At 32.5% G+C, this 19,167-nt stretch overlaps 2 protein-coding genes across 7 annotated transcripts in view; one reads left to right on the forward strand and one right to left on the reverse strand.

Moving 5' to 3' along the window:
- The window catches only part of LOC108735276 (metabotropic glutamate receptor), an 80,351-nt gene extending 62,668 nt beyond the window's left edge, over positions 1 to 17,683 (forward strand). For 4 of the 6 annotated variants that reach the window (XM_018467171.1, XM_018467175.1, XM_018467173.1 and 1 more), the window contains 7 exons: positions 1,931 to 2,037; positions 3,017 to 3,145; positions 4,441 to 4,786; positions 5,773 to 6,026; positions 9,547 to 9,762; positions 11,888 to 12,086; positions 12,758 to 13,057. In XM_018467171.1, the coding sequence (XP_018322673.1) occupies positions 1,931 to 2,037; positions 3,017 to 3,145; positions 4,441 to 4,786; positions 5,773 to 6,026; positions 9,547 to 9,762; positions 11,888 to 12,086; positions 12,758 to 12,864 (1,358 nt within the window). In that variant the 3' untranslated portion in view covers positions 12,865 to 13,057. Of the gene's footprint in view, positions 1 to 1,930; positions 2,038 to 3,016; positions 3,146 to 4,440; positions 4,787 to 5,772; positions 6,027 to 9,546; positions 9,763 to 11,887; positions 12,087 to 12,757; positions 13,058 to 13,450 lie in introns of those variants that run through there. The other 2 variants (XR_001937552.1, XM_018467174.1) reach the window with 2 other exon arrangements.
- On the reverse strand, positions 17,333 to 19,090 carry LOC108735278 (protein jagunal). The gene is made up of 4 exons (XM_018467177.2): positions 18,701 to 19,090; positions 18,479 to 18,620; positions 17,918 to 18,142; positions 17,333 to 17,761 (listed from the first exon to the last, which is right to left on the reverse strand). Exons 1-4 carry the CDS (start codon positions 18,787 to 18,789, stop codon positions 17,633 to 17,635), a joined length of 585 nt encoding a protein of 194 aa, XP_018322679.1. The 5' UTR covers positions 18,790 to 19,090; the 3' UTR covers positions 17,333 to 17,632.
- Positions 19,091 to 19,167: the final 77 nt, after the last annotated feature.

Raw genomic sequence — 19,167 nt, forward strand, 5'->3', positions numbered from 1 at the left:
AAAAAAAAGTATATGGTTTGAGAGAAAATTTGGAATTTTACCAAAAACTTTGAATAAAATAAGAAATAACGAATAATATGGAAAATTTTTAACTGACTTTTGGCAGTGAATATGCCTTGATTTCAACTTCGTAACAAAAAAATTTAGTTTCTCAATATGAAGATTGGAAAAACTTTGGCGGTTGTTGTAGAACAAACAGAATAGTTCAAAACCCCAACGCCAAAACACGACACTGTAGTTGTCCGAAGCACTTTTCGGTAACAAAGTTACCTTCTTCAGGGACTGAAGTAAACTCAACCAAATCAATTCTGTATGTTTTATCGCATGAAAGAACGGTAAAATGTCGAAGATAACAAAAAATGAGAGGCTGTATTAAAACGGTTACACGTTTATCTGCACGGTGCGTTCATTTTGTTATTAAGGGTTGAGTTTACTTCAGTCCCTGAAGAAAGTAACTTTGTTACCGAAAAGTGCTTCGGACAACTACAGTGTCGTGTTTTGGCGTTGGGGTTTTGAACTATTCTGTTTGTTCGTAACTTAACATGAAAAAAAAATGGCAATTAAAACTAAAATTAGTCTCTAATGTCGTTATAGAAACGCTATATAGTATTTGGCAAGAAAAATAACATTTAAAAAAATCGACACATTACTGTTTTCGGTGCAATAAAAATAAAAAATAGGTGGAGACATGATACAATACTATATACATATAAGTATATATGTATATCCAGATTTTTCTGCATGCAGGTTACTTTAGAACATTTTGTAGTTCCGAAAGGACATTCTAACATTAGGAAATATTAAAGGAATTTTCAATAAGCAGTTTCTATATCTTATAAGCAGGATACACTTTTTTAAGATGAGATCTTATATTGCGAAGAATTGTATTTCTTCAAGGTAGAAAGTGTCAACTGAAACTTCGTAATAAAAGTTATAACAAAAGAGAGTTAGTAGTAACGAAATGAGAATTTCTAATTGTCGTTCTCCGACACTCTTTAAAGACATCGCGATAAAAATTGTCAATAGAAAAGTGTTGGATTCGTGGAATTTTCATTAGTTCAGTCCTGTACTTTTCATAGATTCGCAGAATTTCTGCTTTTAGTTTCGAATGCACATTTAAAATTTTTCTGCAGCTTCGCAACAATTTCTTATCGTTCTTCGTTTCAAACATTCTGAAGGCTGCATTACAAAAAAATGTATTGTACCATAAAGAAGAAAAGAACATTAAAAGAAAGATGTCAGTACTTTTGTAATACAGATGAATTCATCTTAACTCTTTTCATGTTTCGAACATTTTAAAAAGTTATTGACTTTAAACAAAGGAAGGTGCAAATAAAATTGATAGCCTTCATTATCGGAGTATCCAATTAGATTATAATGTATGTGAAAAAGGAAAATTTTATTATGTATAAGAAACATCTTTTCTTTTTATTATGCATAGGTTAGTACGTAAATATTTTTTTCTTTTATCAACATAATGCACAATTCAGAAATAGGTACAGCTATAAAAATATTGGTATTTTCGATAAAAAAAAATTCCCCATTTCTTACTCCGAAAATTTACTATAAATTGGAATGTCTTATCTCCATATTGAATGAAGCAGAACCAAATAAACGTAAAATACCAAATATCCAATAAATTTCTTCGTGTTATCAATGCGGAAGAAAATAATAAGAAAAAGTCGATTTTTAAAACAATACAAGTAACAAGAACTAGAATAATTGTGATGCTAAAAAATAAGAAAAACAGGAAAAGTTTCACTAAGATTAACATTTAATGTAGGTATACAGGGCGTTAACAATTTAATACATTCTTAACAGTATCGACTGTGTCGGTAATCGAATTTTTATCGGGAGTCGAACTTTATGGTGTTGAATGCAATAAATCGGTGGTTTGAATGAAAGTGAAACGTTGATTCAAATCTTTTAGATCTTGCCGGAAATCCCGTTCAATTCGACGAAAGAGGTGATGGACTTGCTCGCTATGACATCTTGAATTTCCAAAAAACTGACAACGGTTTAGGCTATCATTACAAAGTAAGTTGCACAAAAATAAATATTAGGTTGGGCATGTTGATTTTAATGTTTTCGTTATTTGTAATTCGTCATTAATAATTTTTTAATTTGCAACCAATTTAATTACGAAATAATAATAACAAAATACTCAAATTACAATATGGCAACCATCCTCCATATTAACATTTTCGTAACAACACCTATGCAAAAATAAAAGTTCCATGGCAATACGTTTATTTTAATAATTTATGCCACAATACTCGGAACACTCAAAACTTTTTTATTTCCTAAACAAGTATCTCCCAAATGTCCGCAAGGGAAAAGAGTTCCAATAGTCCCTCAGACGACTTATTGTTATTAGAGTGAAGTAGTCTGTTGCCAAAATTAAAAGTAGAAAAGAATGAAAAATTCCAACAAAAAAAGAAAAGTTTCTGGCAAGTAAAATTACAAAAAATGCAATTTTTACAGTCGTCTTCGGGGTAGCACGAAAGAAAGTTACTTCACTTGAAAGCAGAATTCTAGTTTTAGTAATATTAAATCGCAAAACACAAAACATAGGTAATGTGAAACCATTTATCATTAAACTATTATTTAAAGTACCTTAAACTAAATTGAGATAAGTACCTATTTGTTTTCAAAGCGTTAGTAATAGTAGACCTTTGATGTTTTCTGTTAAAACCTTTGAAATTGCAACTGAAACTTTTTAAAATTAAATTTTAATCTAATTTGTAAAGTTGTAAATGTTTGTTATTTATTTTTCTTTAACACTACTTAGTCATCCCTTGAAATTTCAGGAGTTAGATCATGTTTCAATGAAATTGTTGTTTAGAAATGCGTGAATAAGATAGAACGCAATAGTATCGATAAGATGAAGCTTTTCGCGTGAATCTTTCCCCTTTTTTATCTCATAGCATGTCATAATGCAATTAAGGAAAGGATAAAATTCGTGTTCGGCTCGAAGGAAAAATTGTGTTCAGCATTTTCTCACATTCTCTTTTAGCTTGTCGGTAAATGGTTCAACAAACTCGAATTAAATCACAGCGAAATAATTTGGAAGAACAATGTCAGTGATATACCGATCTCAGCCTGCTCTCTACCATGTGGACCTGGAATGATCAAGAAGCAACAGGTAACTAACTTTATGATACATTAAAACATTTAATTGCTTAGTTTTTGGAAGCTATTAATAACTGTCGTGTTACTCGTATGATAAACAACCCCTTTAGATCTTTTATAAATTCTTGATAATGTAATTTAATTTATACAACTAAATTTACTATTTGACTTTTCCATTTTTTATATAAGTAATATAAAATGAATTTCTCTCTTTATACCAACTAGAAATTATGTAGATATGCTATCGATGGTTAAGAAAACAATTATCATAAAAGGTTTTGCAGTTACGTGGTTTAAAACAAATCGCTTAGAATGGAATTGTCGGGTTGTCTTTTCCGGGATTTTTCCACTCCATAAATTTATTTCTTCGACTTTTCCCTGTATTTGATTTCATTTCTAAAACATTGACTAAAAACACTGACGAAAGCATTCGCTCACAAAAGAATTTCAACGGTACCCTTCGAATTATTTATTATTATCGTTGCTGACTTTTGCTCTGCTTACTTTTAATTAGTTCATTCTGTTCAGTTCGTAAAGAAAATTTAATTTTTTTGATACATTCAAACGGCAAATGAGTAGAGGGCGGATGTCGTTTGTTGATGCACATATATATAACGTCCGTACTTAGGCCGATGTTGTTTTTTTACAAATAGTTATTAATCGTCCTGAGTACGCTCCTGATAATGAGGTCGTGAATGTGTATAGCAACAACGTTCGCTCCATAATGATGATCGACGAGTATTCAGAAATATACGCGGTGTTCCAAGAAGTTCTAAGGCAGCAAGAAATGCGTACTCTCGTTGGAAAGTTGATGAGGGATCGCGCCAAACTTTTGATGTCATTTAATTAATTCTTCGACTCAGGTGCATTCTTCTTTCGAAAATTTACCTATCGATCAAAAGTTTTACAATTTTATCTAAAAGGTTGCTTCAAACGAAAAAAAACATTTCACTGGTGAAAATTAAACAATAATAAAAAAAAACTTGTAAGAAGGGTGCTGAAATGGAGTCAAAAATACTTAGCCTTTTTCTAGGAACATAAGTTAAACTTTTTTAATTTGCAACCATTTTAAACTTAACCGGAATATAAGTCGCTCAATCTAAATGTGTTTGGGATTTTTTCAAATCGTTCTAAAATGTCTAATAGGCCACCAAAATCGAATCAGACTGTAGATCATGTTGTGAATTGTGGCAGATCGTGATCGTATCTAAAATAAATATCAATTAGACGATGTGCTATTGCCAAGTCCCTTAGGTTTGGATTATGACTGGGCGAAAAGGCAACGTTGTTTTTTTTTTGTTGTTTCAGGGCGATACTTGCTGCTGGATATGCGATAAATGCGAAGATTTCGAATACGTTTTCGACGAATTCACCTGCAAAGATTGCGGCAACGGATCCTGGCCGTATCCTGACAAGAAATCGTGCTACCCGCTGGAAATTCAGTACTTGAACTGGTCGTCACCTTTTGCCCTGATCCCTCTCGCATTCTCCGTCCTCGGAATTATTGCAACCCTCTCAGTTATATGCCTATTTATAAAACACAATGACACGCCATTAGTCCGCGCTTCTGGAAGAGAGCTCAGCTACATGCTCCTAGTTGGCATTCTGCTTTGCTACATGAATACGTTTGTTCTCTTGGCTAAACCAACCACAGGTACGTACCAACCACAAAGCAATTGAATGTAATTAAAACCGCTCGGCGCGGTACGTTCACTGAATTTCGTTTCTTTATTTGCCGAACTTGATGTGCTCTTGCATTTTACAGTTTTTACATTTGCAACAAGAAAAAATCTCCCTGTTTATAACCGTCCACGGCACAATAATTTAACCATATCCCTCTATTGTTAGTTAGTTACACTTAATTATACTACACCAGGGAAACTCTATCGTCCTCTAAATTAATAGAAAGTACGCGAACATCTCATAATTGCTACGTATTCAAAAATACTCATGAGTCCGGACTATTCCCTGGACACCATGAAAAATGCTGGCCCATTACCAAGGTTTCAGAATAATTTTTGACCTTACGTTATTATAAAAACCATTAATTTTTCAAAACTGGGAGGGCCGATTTTCAGATTTCGACGTTTTGAAAATATTAATCATGTTTCGAAAAAATTTTTTTTCTTTTGAAAAAGCGGAATCAGTGTTTAAATAAATACATAACCGTTATAGTGGACATATGTTACATACGTTAATGTGCCTATACTTGGCTAGTTTGTAAAGTATAACTGGATAGGGCAAAGTAAGTGTTGTCGTTGGTGGCAACTGCGTGAGGGTTGTCTTCTTCTACCGTATCATTTTGATCTTAAGCATATGCGACACAGGTGCTTGGATAATTCGAATAATATCCAAATTCCATCGAATTCAATCTTCGTTTTTCTCCGAATCTACATAAAGCAACTGTTTCCACACAGTAATCTAAGCCAGCACTATATCTACCTCTTGTATATACGAAGTGTGTTCAAAAAATATCGCGAATTTTGTGTTTTTTTCAAAAATTATTTATTTATTCATATATATCTGTTTTGCTCCCTTCAAAAGTCGAATACACGTAACACTCGGAAATTCAAAATTCGGAATACTTTTTGAACAGACCTCGCATGTATAGATTAGGTCTAAAAAAGGTTTTGGCTGCAGGCATATGCATTGGACAAAGATTTGGCATTGGTGTCAGTTTCTCCATCATTTACGGCGCGTTGCTCACAAAAACAAACAGGATTTCAAGAATCTTCGATTCGGCCTCCAGATCGGCCAAACGTCCCAAGTACATCAGTCCAAGATCCCAAGTTTGCATCACTTCCGGCCTCATTGCTATTCAGATTATACTCACCTTGGTATGGATGGCCCTCGAATACCCCGGTACCAAATTCTACTATCCCAGCCGCAAACAGGTAGGAAATTTTTATTTAACTTTTTTCTTTAGAATTCTTCCAATTGTTTTGGATGATTATAGTTTTGCACTGGTTTGAGTAAAGCTTGTCAATTTTGAAGAGACCGTACATAATTAAAAAAAAGTGTTTGAATTGGCAAAAGAGCGAGTATTTTTCGTACTTGGCAATTGAATAAAAATATTGCCAAGTTCTGATATAGATGACGTCTTCTACTTGCTTTGTGAAAACAAAATGCAATTGGCAGTCCGTTTCTTCATAGAACTTGGCCATTTTTACATGATTTTTCCACGTTTGTAAATTTATGTAACTTCGTGTATGATTAGTTTTGTTGTGTATTTTTGACGACAAGTTCTGAGTGTTTATTTGGCATAACAAGGGCGTATACGAAAAGAAAGAAAAAGTTTTTTCTAAATCGTTCCAGTCAAAACGTTTTCTACTTTGTAGTCGTAACAACTAAACGATAAAACATTTCCCTAGAGGACGTGCAGCTGTGGATATAACGGCGGAGTTATAAAAAAAAAAAAATAAAGAACAGCGCACGCCTAAATTTGTTCGTTTATATTCATCTTAAAGGGAACAGCAAAAAGAGAATGACAAATAGTTCATGCGGGTTTGACGGTCCCCGAAGGAATAGCAAATTGGATCGGACCGATTTTGAAGACGCCTCAATATTTCTATTAACGCTTTTATATGAAAAGTAACTACAATTGCGAAGACCTTACCGATTTTGTTCATCGACGTTCCCGAAGGTTTACGTCTATTTTTATCTTCGCGATAGTTTTTGGTCATGTCGAGGACTTCTCTCCTTTCAACCAGTTAGTTTTAAAAATATTTTCTACAACCGGTCGCGTATTAATTCTTTTTACCTTTTAATACGTGCTCGTACATCACAACTCTTTTGTACACTTCATTAAACTCATTAATAATAGTCGTTATTGACGTGTGGTAAAGTTTTTACCATCAATGTAAAGAAGGTAATTTGGAAGAAAAAACTACTACATACACGAACGTACCAACTTTTTTGAAGTTTAAATGACTGGATATAATTAGCGAAACCCGAAAGAACATTTAATCGGTTTGGTCTAAAAGTAGTTTAACTTGTTGGATCTGTTGGACAAACTAGGCGCGCAATTCACGTTAGGTTATAGAACATTTAAGTTATGTTGAAAAATCCAGTGTTGTTCATCATATTCTTACCGGCAATCTTTAGTTATTTAGGGGAATTAGTAATCATTACTTGCTTGTTAGTTTGAAAGTGTGCTTTTTTATAAAAATCGATCGATCTCTTAACAAATTCAAAGGTCCTATCCCCAAATATCCGCAATTAGTTTAATCAAATTTGCTTTATTATAGTGTTGCAAGGTCCCCAGTTAAACTTCGAGTCATGTAACATCATACAGTATTTAAATATCTAACTTGCCTTAATTTTTAGAGTAACCTTGTTACTAAAAAGTACTTCAAACGTTTAGTTTTGGTGTTTGTCGTCGGGTTTTGAGCTATTTAGAGTGCTCTAGTAATTTATAACATACTTACAATTAAACAAATTTATAAAACTAAAATTTGATTACAATGTTGAACTTCTTAAAAAAAACATTCGTTCAGACTGGTTTAAAAGTAAAAAAATCTATTGATTTTCGGGTAATGGCGGTTAAGGCCGCCACATTCTCGAGTGCCAAAACGCCGTTTCTGTTTTTCTTTATATTTAAGTTAATTCTTACTGTTGTTAAACTTGAAAACCTGGGTAACTTATATTTATCTGATTTTCCAATTTGGTCTGAAGTTATTTGTACGAGATGAGAGTACCTAATTATCTAAAGCTTTCCACTTCCACTCTGACTTTGACCAACCGCCTTTGATAAAATAAATCGTGTGCGACTAACCCTACGTGAGTGCTCTTAAATTGCATAACATCCTTTGTTTTCTTTGATAATATTCGCAGAATTAATTGGAATATTGCCGTTCCCCAACAATACAAAAGATACTTAACCTGGTTGCGACTATATCGAGACTATTACCGGAAGGTAGCAAATTGGATAATAATTAAGGGATAATGGGTTAGTCCTACACGATATACCACTGTCCTGCGCTTTCACATAATGCGTATACACCGCAATAATTTGTTTAGGATAATTCAACGACAAACCTCTCATGTGATACATATTTGCTCTTCAAACTGCAAATGCTTCCGTAAATTAGATACATACTTATTAAAATGAAATATAATTTCGATTTAATTAAAGAAATACTTGCTTTTGAACTTTGAGAATCGTCAGTTTAGAGTTTATAGCAATTTTTCAAATTCCTTTAACTAAATACTACCTAAACGCCTAAGTCGAAAACAGGTTTCTTTTTATAAGGTTTTCATTTGAAAATTTTGATTTTCTCGTCGTTGTTTAACGTTAATCAATGAAAATCAGAGACCTTAATTTCCTTTGAATTGGTTACTTAATAAAATCGATATAAATTATAATTGCTGCTGATTTTAGTTCGTTTACAATTAGAACTTAAGAAGAGGCAATCTTGAAATTACAAATTTGATTTCGGCGACCTTGCTGGCGTTTCTAAAGTTACGACAAATTAATGTTGTCTAAATAATAGCTACAGGGTGTATCGTTTCATTGGACCATTAGCTATTTCTAACAAAATAAGCTCATTTCGTGTTTGAAATTTTATACACGTGTAGTTGCTGATTTAGTCCATTTAGTGAAAACAATTTCAAGTTCAGTTTTCTTCCAATTTTACAGGAAATAGTTGTTTACGGATATAATTTCCGACAACCTAATGGCAATTTGTACCTTTTAAAGATAGAATTTCTTAATTTTACTTGTGTAATTGTACACATGTACTTTTTTATCAAATTATTGCGAATTTTTGTTGCTGTTGTTTTGGCAACATTAATTTTCTTTGAAAATCCATTCAACCATTTGTAACTAAATATAACTTTCGCAAAAACGCTGTCGATTTCCGAAAGATCTAAGGACACCTTTTAACATCTTACCCTTTGGTCAAGCTCTATTGAAAAAAAATGTAATACAATTTAATTTTTACGTCAAATGAATTTTAGTTGTTTAAAGGTTACTTTCATTTCGAAAATTTCTTTAAATACTGATGAATCACCAAAAAATAGGTCTTCCTCTTTTTGTGCCACATGAATTGTTTTCGCAATAAAAATTCCTTGTCAAATCTAAGGAAATTTTGATGAAAAACTAAGGAATAAAATAAAATTGATTTGTCAACGCACAAACCAGGTCAGTTTCCGAAATCATATGTTTGAAGTTGTCGGTAATAACTTTAATTAAAAATATGAATCTCGTAACTGCGATTGTCTGTACATATTTGCCTTTGAAATTCTTCCGGTAATACCGAAATACTCGTGTGAATTCAACATCCGAGGCGTTTTGTTCTCCTGGAATTCCATGCAAAATAATGAAGTCACCATCGTCTGTTTAACAAAAAAATATGAAACGAAAGAGAGTGACATGCAGTTCTGCAGTTCGAAAATGTGTTTATTCTGTTCCAGATCATATTGAAATGCAAGATTCAGGACATGTCCTTTTTGTTTTCTCAACTTTACAACATGCTTCTTATTACCATATGCACCGTCTATGCAGTCAAGACTAGAAAAATTCCGGAAAATTTCAACGAATCAAAATTCATAGGATTCACGATGTACACCACCTGCGTTATTTGGCTTGCTTTCGTCCCGATCTACTTTGGAACAGGAAATTCATATGAGGTAAAGACTCGATAAAATATTTATTTTAGTGAGAACTATTGAGTGAGTTAAATTTTTCCACATTAGTACCTAGTTTTTGACATAAGAATTAGGTTTCGCTAAATTGAGTTAGCTACTCCATTCAGGAAAATGTCTTAGGATTTTTCCAATACCTAATCAAATGATGTAATTTTGCTTTAACGTAAAAACTGTAACGTTCAACAACACAGCAAAAAATTTTTAGAGTAACCTTGTTACTAAAAAGTACTTCAAACGTTTAGTTTTGGTGTTTGTCGTCGGGTTTTGAGCTATTTAGAGTGCTCTAGTAATTTATTACATACTTGCAATTAAACAAATTTATAAAACTAAAATTTGATTACTATGTTGAACTTCTTAAAAAAACCATTCGTTTAGACTGGTTTAAAAGTAAAAAAATCTATTGATTTTCGGGTAATGGCGGTTAGGGCCGCCACATTGTCAAGTGCCAAAACGCCGTTTCTGTTTTTCTTTCTATTTATGTTAATTTTTACTGTTGTTAAACTTGAAAACCTACTCCATTAAGGAAAATGTCTTAGGATTTTTCCGATACCTAATCGAATGATGTAATTTTGCTTTAACGTAAAAACTGTAACGTTCGACAACACAGCAAAAAAAGTTCATGATTTATATAGGTACCCACATGAATAGAACCCAATAATTCGTGTTTTGTTTTCATAAGAAACTACTGAAAAAGTTACGAATTTCCCATGAATGTTAGTATCGGAAAAACAAAAAGTAAATATTAACGCACTTCGATATTCCCTACTGTGAATACCCTTTTCGATATAAGCGAATGTTTCCGATATATGGCTATCTTGAGAGGGATAAATTATATCCAGTAGCAGGGTAGCTTTTCGATTAGCTTCAAAATAATTAGGCTTACAAAGCCGAGCCGGAAAAGAAAATCAACCACATTCATATAAATATAAACTCAAGTGGCTTTCATTTTTGCAACTGTTTTTAATTTTTTGCATGGATGCGTAAATTTTTTAAAGGTAGACACGCATATTATAAAAAAGTTAGGGTGAATGTATCTTGAGCTTTTTCTTTTTCGTGGAAGGGGGAAAACTTCGAAATACACCCAGCCGTCCGTACGACTGGGTTGTGTCGGGTTCTCGAGGAAGATGTTCTCGGACCTACCGACTTAAACCCCTCTACCTCAGGCCTTTATAGAACCAATTAAGGTCCTTTTACGCTTATTGTGGTTATTAATGTTATAAGATTGTTTATTTTGAAAATTAACCTTCTGTGTGTGTGTGTGTGTGTTTGTATGTGTATGTATGTCTGTGTATACCATAATTTGCGAAATTTTTTAAAGTATATTCGTAAATAACGTAACATTTATTATTTTTATTACTATTATATTTTATTCTTGTAATACGACACGTGAGTTATTTTAAGGGCACGCCGATGCCATCAAAGATATCTGAAAATCGTTTTTGATATTTTGCCTTCGTCTATTCGCATTCTAATCCAATTTGATAGCGAAATGAAAAATTTCGTCAGAACCCTATAATCAATACAGACCAGGTTTCATTTTGACATGGTTCAGTTGTGATAACTGAAGCAAAGGCAGTCGATTTTATAAAATTTAGCAAAAGCATCCTGTCATGAATACAAATGAAGTGGTAAAAAAATGGGAATCGATTGGGAGATCGGACGCACTTGCTTCTCCTACGAATTTCCTTTTTTTAGAAATAGCCACCTTCAAAGCTCATTTGATACATATGTCGCAGCTTTCTAGTGTAATTAGGCATTTCACAATTCCTCGCGAAATTCTAAGAATTATTATTTTCCTTCTCAATTTTTCAATCCGTTGTGCAATTATCGAGAACGAGTACCAACTGAAGTTGAACCAATTAGGGCGCACCTTCCTTACTGCACGCAGAAGTAAACATACCTAACGTTGCAGTAGCTGGTACATCCTCTAATTGGCTAATTTTGTAATTGTTAACCTCTCGGTAATCACGTATCGAACAGGAAGAAAATAAAAATAAGAATGACCAATCGTCGTAGTAAGTCTTGAAATAGGTTACAGTGCATCATTTGTCGTCTTGCTGAAACACCGTTTCATCCAAGTATACCAACGTAAAAAAAATGGTTTTAGATCCAGATAACAACCCTCTGCATAGCGATTAGCATGAATGCAACAGTGGCTTTGGTTTGCCTCTATTCTCCAAAACTTTACATTATTCTCTTCCACCCCGACAAGAATGTGAGAAAATTAACAATGAATACTGCAACTTACAAAAGGAGTCATTCAACTCCAGGCTCTAGTCACACTCCATCATCAGCTGCTAACAAAGGTAAGATAACCAACCAAAAAGGCCTTTGTTAATCGAGATGAGCTTGACATTGAACCCGGAAACACTTGACGCTGTTAAACTTTTCATGGGAAAAGGAAGTAACGCTATAAACACCTTTCCCTCTAATTTTTTCGATCCGATTCGTAATTCAGGACCTATCAATAAAATCAAACATTAAAATAATTTGCTTATCGAAGTGCGCTCTGTTTGCTGCAAGCAAGCAGATGTAGGCGTAGCTCAAGTTTGTTAAAAAACACGTGCTTTAAGATTGTCAACAATAAGAGCGCACTCTGATTGGTGCATTCTTTTATCTATTCATTGTTAAAATACACGTGCTTTGAGTTGCGCGCTCTGATTGGTCGACTGCTTTAAGTCTTAATTGTTGAATCGCACGTGCCTTCACTTTCAACAATAAGAGCGCGCGCTGATTGGTGAACTTGTTTATCTATTCATTTTTAAAGCACACGTGCTTTGAGTTGCGCGCTCTGATTAGTCGACTACTTTAATTGTAAGTCTTAATTGTTGAGTCGCACATGTCTTCACTTTCGATAATGAGATCGAGTTCTGATAGAATTCATGTGTACTAATGTTCACTAATCAATGAAAGATCTTATCACCGTTACCGACAAAGGTGGAAAAAAGAATATGCAGAGATGTATTTACTTTTTTAGATAAAGAGGGCACCGAATCGATCAAAATGAAACGCTTGGATATTGAAACACCCCAAAAAATGGCATCCTCTTCCGAACACCATTCGGAGAGTGCTGCCCTCTTATAGCAAAAAAAGCGCCGAAGAACTAGACGCAGATATTCAGAAACATCCGTCTAAATCTTCATTTTCTATAACTTCTTAAATTTTATTTTACTGATTCGTACTCTTTACAACAAACTTTTATTTCCATTTGACAATACTTTCTTTGTTTAATTTCTTTTTATCTCACTCTCTCTCACTCTCCACCCCTCTCTTTATATCTGCCTCTCTTTCTTTTTCACTTGTTTTATTTATTTATTTAATTATTTATTTATTTATTTATTTNGTTTTCTTCAGCGACAATATTTTCTAGACAGGAAGACAATTGGTCCTTGACATTCATGTGTTACATTTAGCTAATAAATTGGTTAAACAGCCTCGTGGTTTAGTCTTTGTATTGACGGTACAGGTGTGTAAAGGACCTGGAAGAATGGGTCTTCGACTTCACGTAGTTCCTGTTTTATTTCTTTTCGTTTATTTTGTCTCTTTCGTTGCATGTGAAGATGGTGAGAACGTCAAAGAAAATTTACTTAATGTGGAAACCGTTGGGAGACAACTCGTTGAACAAGGTAAGATTACTTAGTTATTTATTTATTTATTTATTTTTCGAAAGTTTGGATAATATCAAATTTAAATCAAACTTACACCGCAACTACTGCAGCCACCGAAAAATAGACACATACTATATGCATACACAATGACAGACATTCAGAATGATACTAAAATGGGAACGAAAAAAAAAATTGAATTGATACTGAACCGGAAAACATTAAATAGACAAACATAAAACACCTACTAAGACAGTCTTACAATAAATATTGTACCTAAAAATCAACAGATACATTGAAAGAAGAAATCGACAACTATTGTACTTAAACTTCTTTCGAAGGAATACTTACCTGCACTTTCTGAGTAAGTACTTTTTTGTGGTTTTGCTTATGTAACCTGCGGCATTCTGGGGAGGAGGTACGCGAAAGAAGGTAGGGTAAGAAAAGGTTCCCCGGCAGGAGAGGTGCAGAAATCAAACGAAAAAAAATAATTTTTGAGATCACCATAAGATTTTGGATACGGGATTATTTCGAACCTCTCCCTTCGGGGATTCCCGTCCACCACCCCTCCTTCACTCCCTTTCGTACCACAGGTTACTATAGCAGCATCGATTTCTAGAAGATTAAGGTAGTTAGTTTATATTTTTCCTTTTTTAAGGGGTTTGGACGTTCTGGGATAGACGAAGATTCCAATGGGTTCTTCTTGCCCCAGTTATGCTCCCCCAAATTTACAAATATGCTAATTTTAGCGAATTCATGTATCAATCAGTTAAACCTTACCCTACTCATCGATCCCTCAGCTTCCAATTAAAATCACCTTATAATTGAATAATATCACCAAACAATTTTTTTTTCGCGATTTTTCTGAAAATAACCGGTTGCTACGCGATTTCATTAATTTTCGCATATTAGCCAAGCTAATTTTAATTCAACATCAATATAGTTCTAAATGTGGTTATCAGTGTTCTTACATATTAACGTAAAAGGTCTGCATTGACCTAATAAAGCAAAATACGCTTTTCTTTGTACAAAATACTCAAATCACATCTCCATAAACAATTCAATATTCTTTTCGTTTTTGTTTTTATATATGTTTTTTATTTTTGTCATCATTAATTTAATTTAAGGTTCTTCTAATTTTTAACTTATGAAAGGAATCATAGCAGACGTTTTTGAAAACGAATGATACGAAAGAAATATGATTACCGGTAAATAATTATTAATAAAAACTTATTCAAATTGAAGATTTGAACGTATAATTATTCCCTCCATTCCAGTATGTCAAACGTTTTTGCGTATTTTGATCAGTCTAGATGTTTACGTGTTGGCGGTGGGGGTATTATTGCTTTATTCCGCGAATTTAATGCTTTAATCGTAACAATCAAATATTTTTGGCTTCGTTATTGATTAAATTCAGTAATTTATAACAGTAAACGTTTTGGAAAACGTATGGTTTAGAAAATATAACAATCGGCAAGATTCAAAATCAGTCAAATCAAATAATTTACAATGTGTCAAAAGAGATTGCGGTTTCCGCTTTCCGGTCAGTAGTGCGGTTGGCGTGGTCGTGGTCGCGTTGTTCTCGGTTTGTTCATGTGTTAGAGAGATTTTTAAAAGCTAATAAAAAAATAAAACAAAAGAAATACCATTTTTTACGTTCAAGATCTTCAAGTCTTGCAGTTGATGTTCGTGGTCAGTTAGCTATTATTTAATTTACTATCAAAATGGGTTCCTCAAAGTGCCGATCGGAGAATAACGTACCTAAAACGTATTGTTTTGTTTTCGATTGTTTTTATTTGTGAATAAAGCTGTAATCGTGATAATAATGAAAGTGATAGTTATGTGTGTACGGGTCAATTTTAATTAAACAATGAATGTAGATACGCTTTTCATACGGTGAACGTTGAATTCTAACCTAAAAACATCAAATCACATTGGGAATGTTTGTGATATCAAGGAAAACTTATTGTTCATGGTAAGCAATTTTTTACACTCCAAGTTTAATTTGTGGAAATTATGTAACTAATTCTCGCTTTAAATATTGCGGTACGTGCTTGCGTTGTAATATTAACCGTTATAATATGGAAAAGGTTATTTGAAAATTAAGATATGGGTAACAACCAACATTTATAAATTTGTAAAACAGTGGAGTAATAACAGTTCCGTGGGGATTTGAATGTAGATAATTAGATATTGTCTTAAAGTCGAAATTGGCTTTATTGAAAATATTTCCCCCAAGATCTCCGTTTTTATTAATAACATATTGGAATGTTGCAATATAACAAGCTTTTGAAAAGCAGTAAAAAAGGCGAACGTGTATTATTAAGCGTTCAATACTTAATTTTACACAATTGTCGTACCTGTTAGGTACACACTTTCTTTTTTTTTCCCTATAATTTTAGTATCTCTTTAGTTAAATCAGCACATTCATAAAAAATTTTGAAACATCTTTTCGAATATCCGTGTCTCTAAATGGAAGTCAATTGTTACTGTTTGGTGTTATTACAATTTGTCGACGTATAATACATACTCCAACAATGTTAAATGTTTCTTAAAATACTAAAAATTAATACAACAAAGCGTAGCAGTTTCTAAAATAATTAAACAATAGTACTTGTCTTTCCAATTTTTTTAATAGTCGTTATTGCAGCTGTTACACGTAATATAAACGTCGTATGTTTTTAGATTGGAAGTCATAAAATCGAATGACTAATAATTTAATTAATTTTTAATAACTTTTTCGACTTGCGAAAAAGAATTAATTTTTACCGTAGTATTTATTGTTTGTGATTCATGGCAGAAATAACTATAGGAACACAACAGTGTTATTTAATGTTTTAGTCCGTCTACTTATGCAATGTACCTACTTACGTGATATAAATGTTGCCTAACTTTCAAATCGGTGTTATAAATGGAATTTATTGTTAATGGCTATTATTCAACTACATTTACCTTGATAATATCTGAAACTTGATAATTCTCAACCTCTTAACGTTTAAGTAATAATTCTCGTTTATTTCCCTCTTTTTTTTTAATACACATAGTAACGATATATCGGATCAAAAACGTAAACGTGCTTGTTGTATTTAACTATATTAAAAACATTCCTGTTCATCCTGTGATTGATGTTATAAGATATCCAAACTGTCGTTCAAAACTTTCTCCTAAAATAAAGATTATGTCTGTTGTGAAAATTATGGGTTGCTAGTTTTGTCTATTTATATTCTTTAAAATTGGAAAATAAGAAACACTTTCAATTGAAATATTGTTTATACACAGTATAATAGAACAAAAAATACAAAATACTATTCATTAATGTTCATTTATTTTACATAGAACAACAGTTTCCACTGTTGGTTTTTGTCCCTTGAAAATAGTGTTACTGTGTTTTAAATATAATTCTAGTTGTTTTTCCCAATTTTAAGCAATGTAAAAGATAACATTCTGTATCCCAAGATGAAACATATCAAAAATATGCGTCTAAAGCGTATTTACTTCACCTAAGTACCTAAAATATTTGTATTAAAATAAGCTATACATACTCGTTTTAGTCATTCATGTATGCAGTTGTTTATTTTTAACATCTTATAAAAATAATCGATGTTATTCCACATTATACATAAATAAAAAGCGCATTATGATTTGCACAATTTTTATTAAATAAGTTTATGTTGTTTCGCCACACTGTCGCTTCTTCTCAGAAGTTGCAATGGAAACGTTACAGTTAAGCTCACTTAATAAATGTTGTGAATCTCATACTGTGCTTCGTATTTATGTATTTTATAAATGTTTCTTTGTAATGTTAAGAATACTACTGTTGCTTGCGTGTTACAGAATTTAAATTATATGATAAAAGTTAAATAAAATATATGTGTCAGGCAATATTTTTTAAATACCTAAACTGTACCACCACCATCATTCTCAAAGCACCGAATTTAAACAATACATTGAAATGTTTTTTCATCATTTATTAGAAAAGGAAAAGCATTTAAATTTCTTGTACTACTTTAAGTACAAAAACTAAATAGCCTTGTTTATTTGAATACAAGAAGTCACAAAAATATGTAGTTTCATTAAAAACTATCAACCAACACAAGGATAACAATATTTGAACAGAATAGTTATGTATATGGAACAAGGTGATAAATAAAAACACTTATAACATATTAATGGGAAAAAAATTAAATTCAATCAACAGACAGATGAAAATGTTTGAGCAATAATAAGGCATCCCAATCGATCGACAATTAATCGATTTTTTTCACACCTCGAGCTCTCCATGCTTTTATCAAGCTCCAGGCAAAATATAGTGAAAATGAATGAACCTGAACAGCTAGTAATATAAATGCATACCAGAGCAACCCATATGGATAGCCCTGAAAATAAAATTAATCAATTATAAACTGTACAGAAACCATGGTTTAACTTCATACTAAGGAGTAGGTACATTTGAAAAACCATTAAGTACACAATAAATAAAATATTAATAAACACGTAGCATGTATGTATATAATTAAATATAATTTATTAACCTGCCACCATTGGATATTGTCCAGCTCATCATCATCATCTGATGTTAAGTATATCCAAACATTTTTACAATAATAAACAAGAGCATAAAGTAGAGGTAAATATCCAAATATACATAGCCCTGCAATGTATTGCTTCATTTGCTTAACACCATTCCTCCTAATAGCTGCAAGTCCCAAAAATGAAAGTAATAAACTAATGCACCAAATATATTCCCACCATAAAGGCTAAAATCAATACTATATAAAGTATTCTTCACATAATTCTTATCGGGATACTCTCACCTGTGGTATACTTAACTCTTCAATTTCTAAAATAAATATATCTAATTTGTCTAGTATAAATTGAAGATTTGAACGTATAATTATTCCCTCCATTCCAGTATGTCAAACGTTTTTGCGTATTTTGATCAGTCTAGATGTTTACGTGTTGGCGGTGGGGGTATTATTGCTTTATTCCGCGAATTTAATGCTTTAATCGTAACAATCAAATATTTTTGGCNAAGGCTAAAATCAATACTATATAAAGTATTCTTCACATAATTCTTATCGGGATACTCTCACCTGTGGTATACTTAACTCTTCAATTTCTAAAATAAATATATCTAATTTGTCTAGTATATCGGCAGACAATTTCGCTAACATTGCAAAGAAGAGTAAATAATGAAAAAATATGCAGTATTTGAGCCTAGATTTGTTTAATGCACTGAAATCAAAAACTCAATCAAAACAATTTTTTAAACTAAAAATTAAATCAGCACAGCTGTAACTTTTTAGCTACATTACCTTATTTGATACTGTTCAGCAATTCGTTGCCTATATGCATGATCCATTCCATCATGGGATGCATTGTAATAAAGTCCTTTTGTTGCCATAATTTTTCCATTTAGAGATACACTAAAATAACCTCACTTACCCAGCATCCCAGCACACGAAAAGCATAGCATATGTTACCTGTACAATATAATTATACCGACCACTAAGTCCAGCTGGTTGTCTATGACATAACTACTTTTCTGTATTCTGATTGGTTTGTTATACTTTTACCATGTAACATTAACATTTTTGAAAATTTCGGCGCCTTATTGAAGTGAAACTAGCTAAACTTTTAATTATCTGTGCCCATGTTACATTTTTTCAATTTACCTCGTATACCACGAACTTTCAAAGGAAATTCATTCTAAACTGAATAAAATAAACCTGTCGTTTTTAGTTTTGTATAAACGATAAGCATTACGTCTAAACATTTGCGT

The sequence above is a fragment of the Agrilus planipennis genome, unplaced genomic scaffold, assembly GCF_000699045.2.
Source record: "Agrilus planipennis isolate EAB-ADULT unplaced genomic scaffold, Apla_2.0 scaffold15, whole genome shotgun sequence".
Lineage (NCBI taxonomy): Eukaryota > Metazoa > Arthropoda > Insecta > Coleoptera > Buprestidae > Agrilus > Agrilus planipennis.

Excerpts from the sequence above, each read along its gene's own strand:
- LOC108735278 (XM_018467177.2), bottom strand. The coding sequence starts at position 18,789 with ATGGCAACAAAAGGACTTTATTACAATGCATCCCATGATGGAATGGAT. Across the intron at positions 18,621-18,700 it reads GCTGAACAGTATCAAATAAG|TGCATTAAACAAATCTAGGC; the intron begins GTAATGTAGCTA and ends TTTTGATTTCAG. Across the intron at positions 18,143-18,478 it reads AAGAGTTAAGTATACCACAG|CCTTTATGGTGGGAATATAT; the intron begins GTGAGAGTATCC and ends TATTGATTTTAG.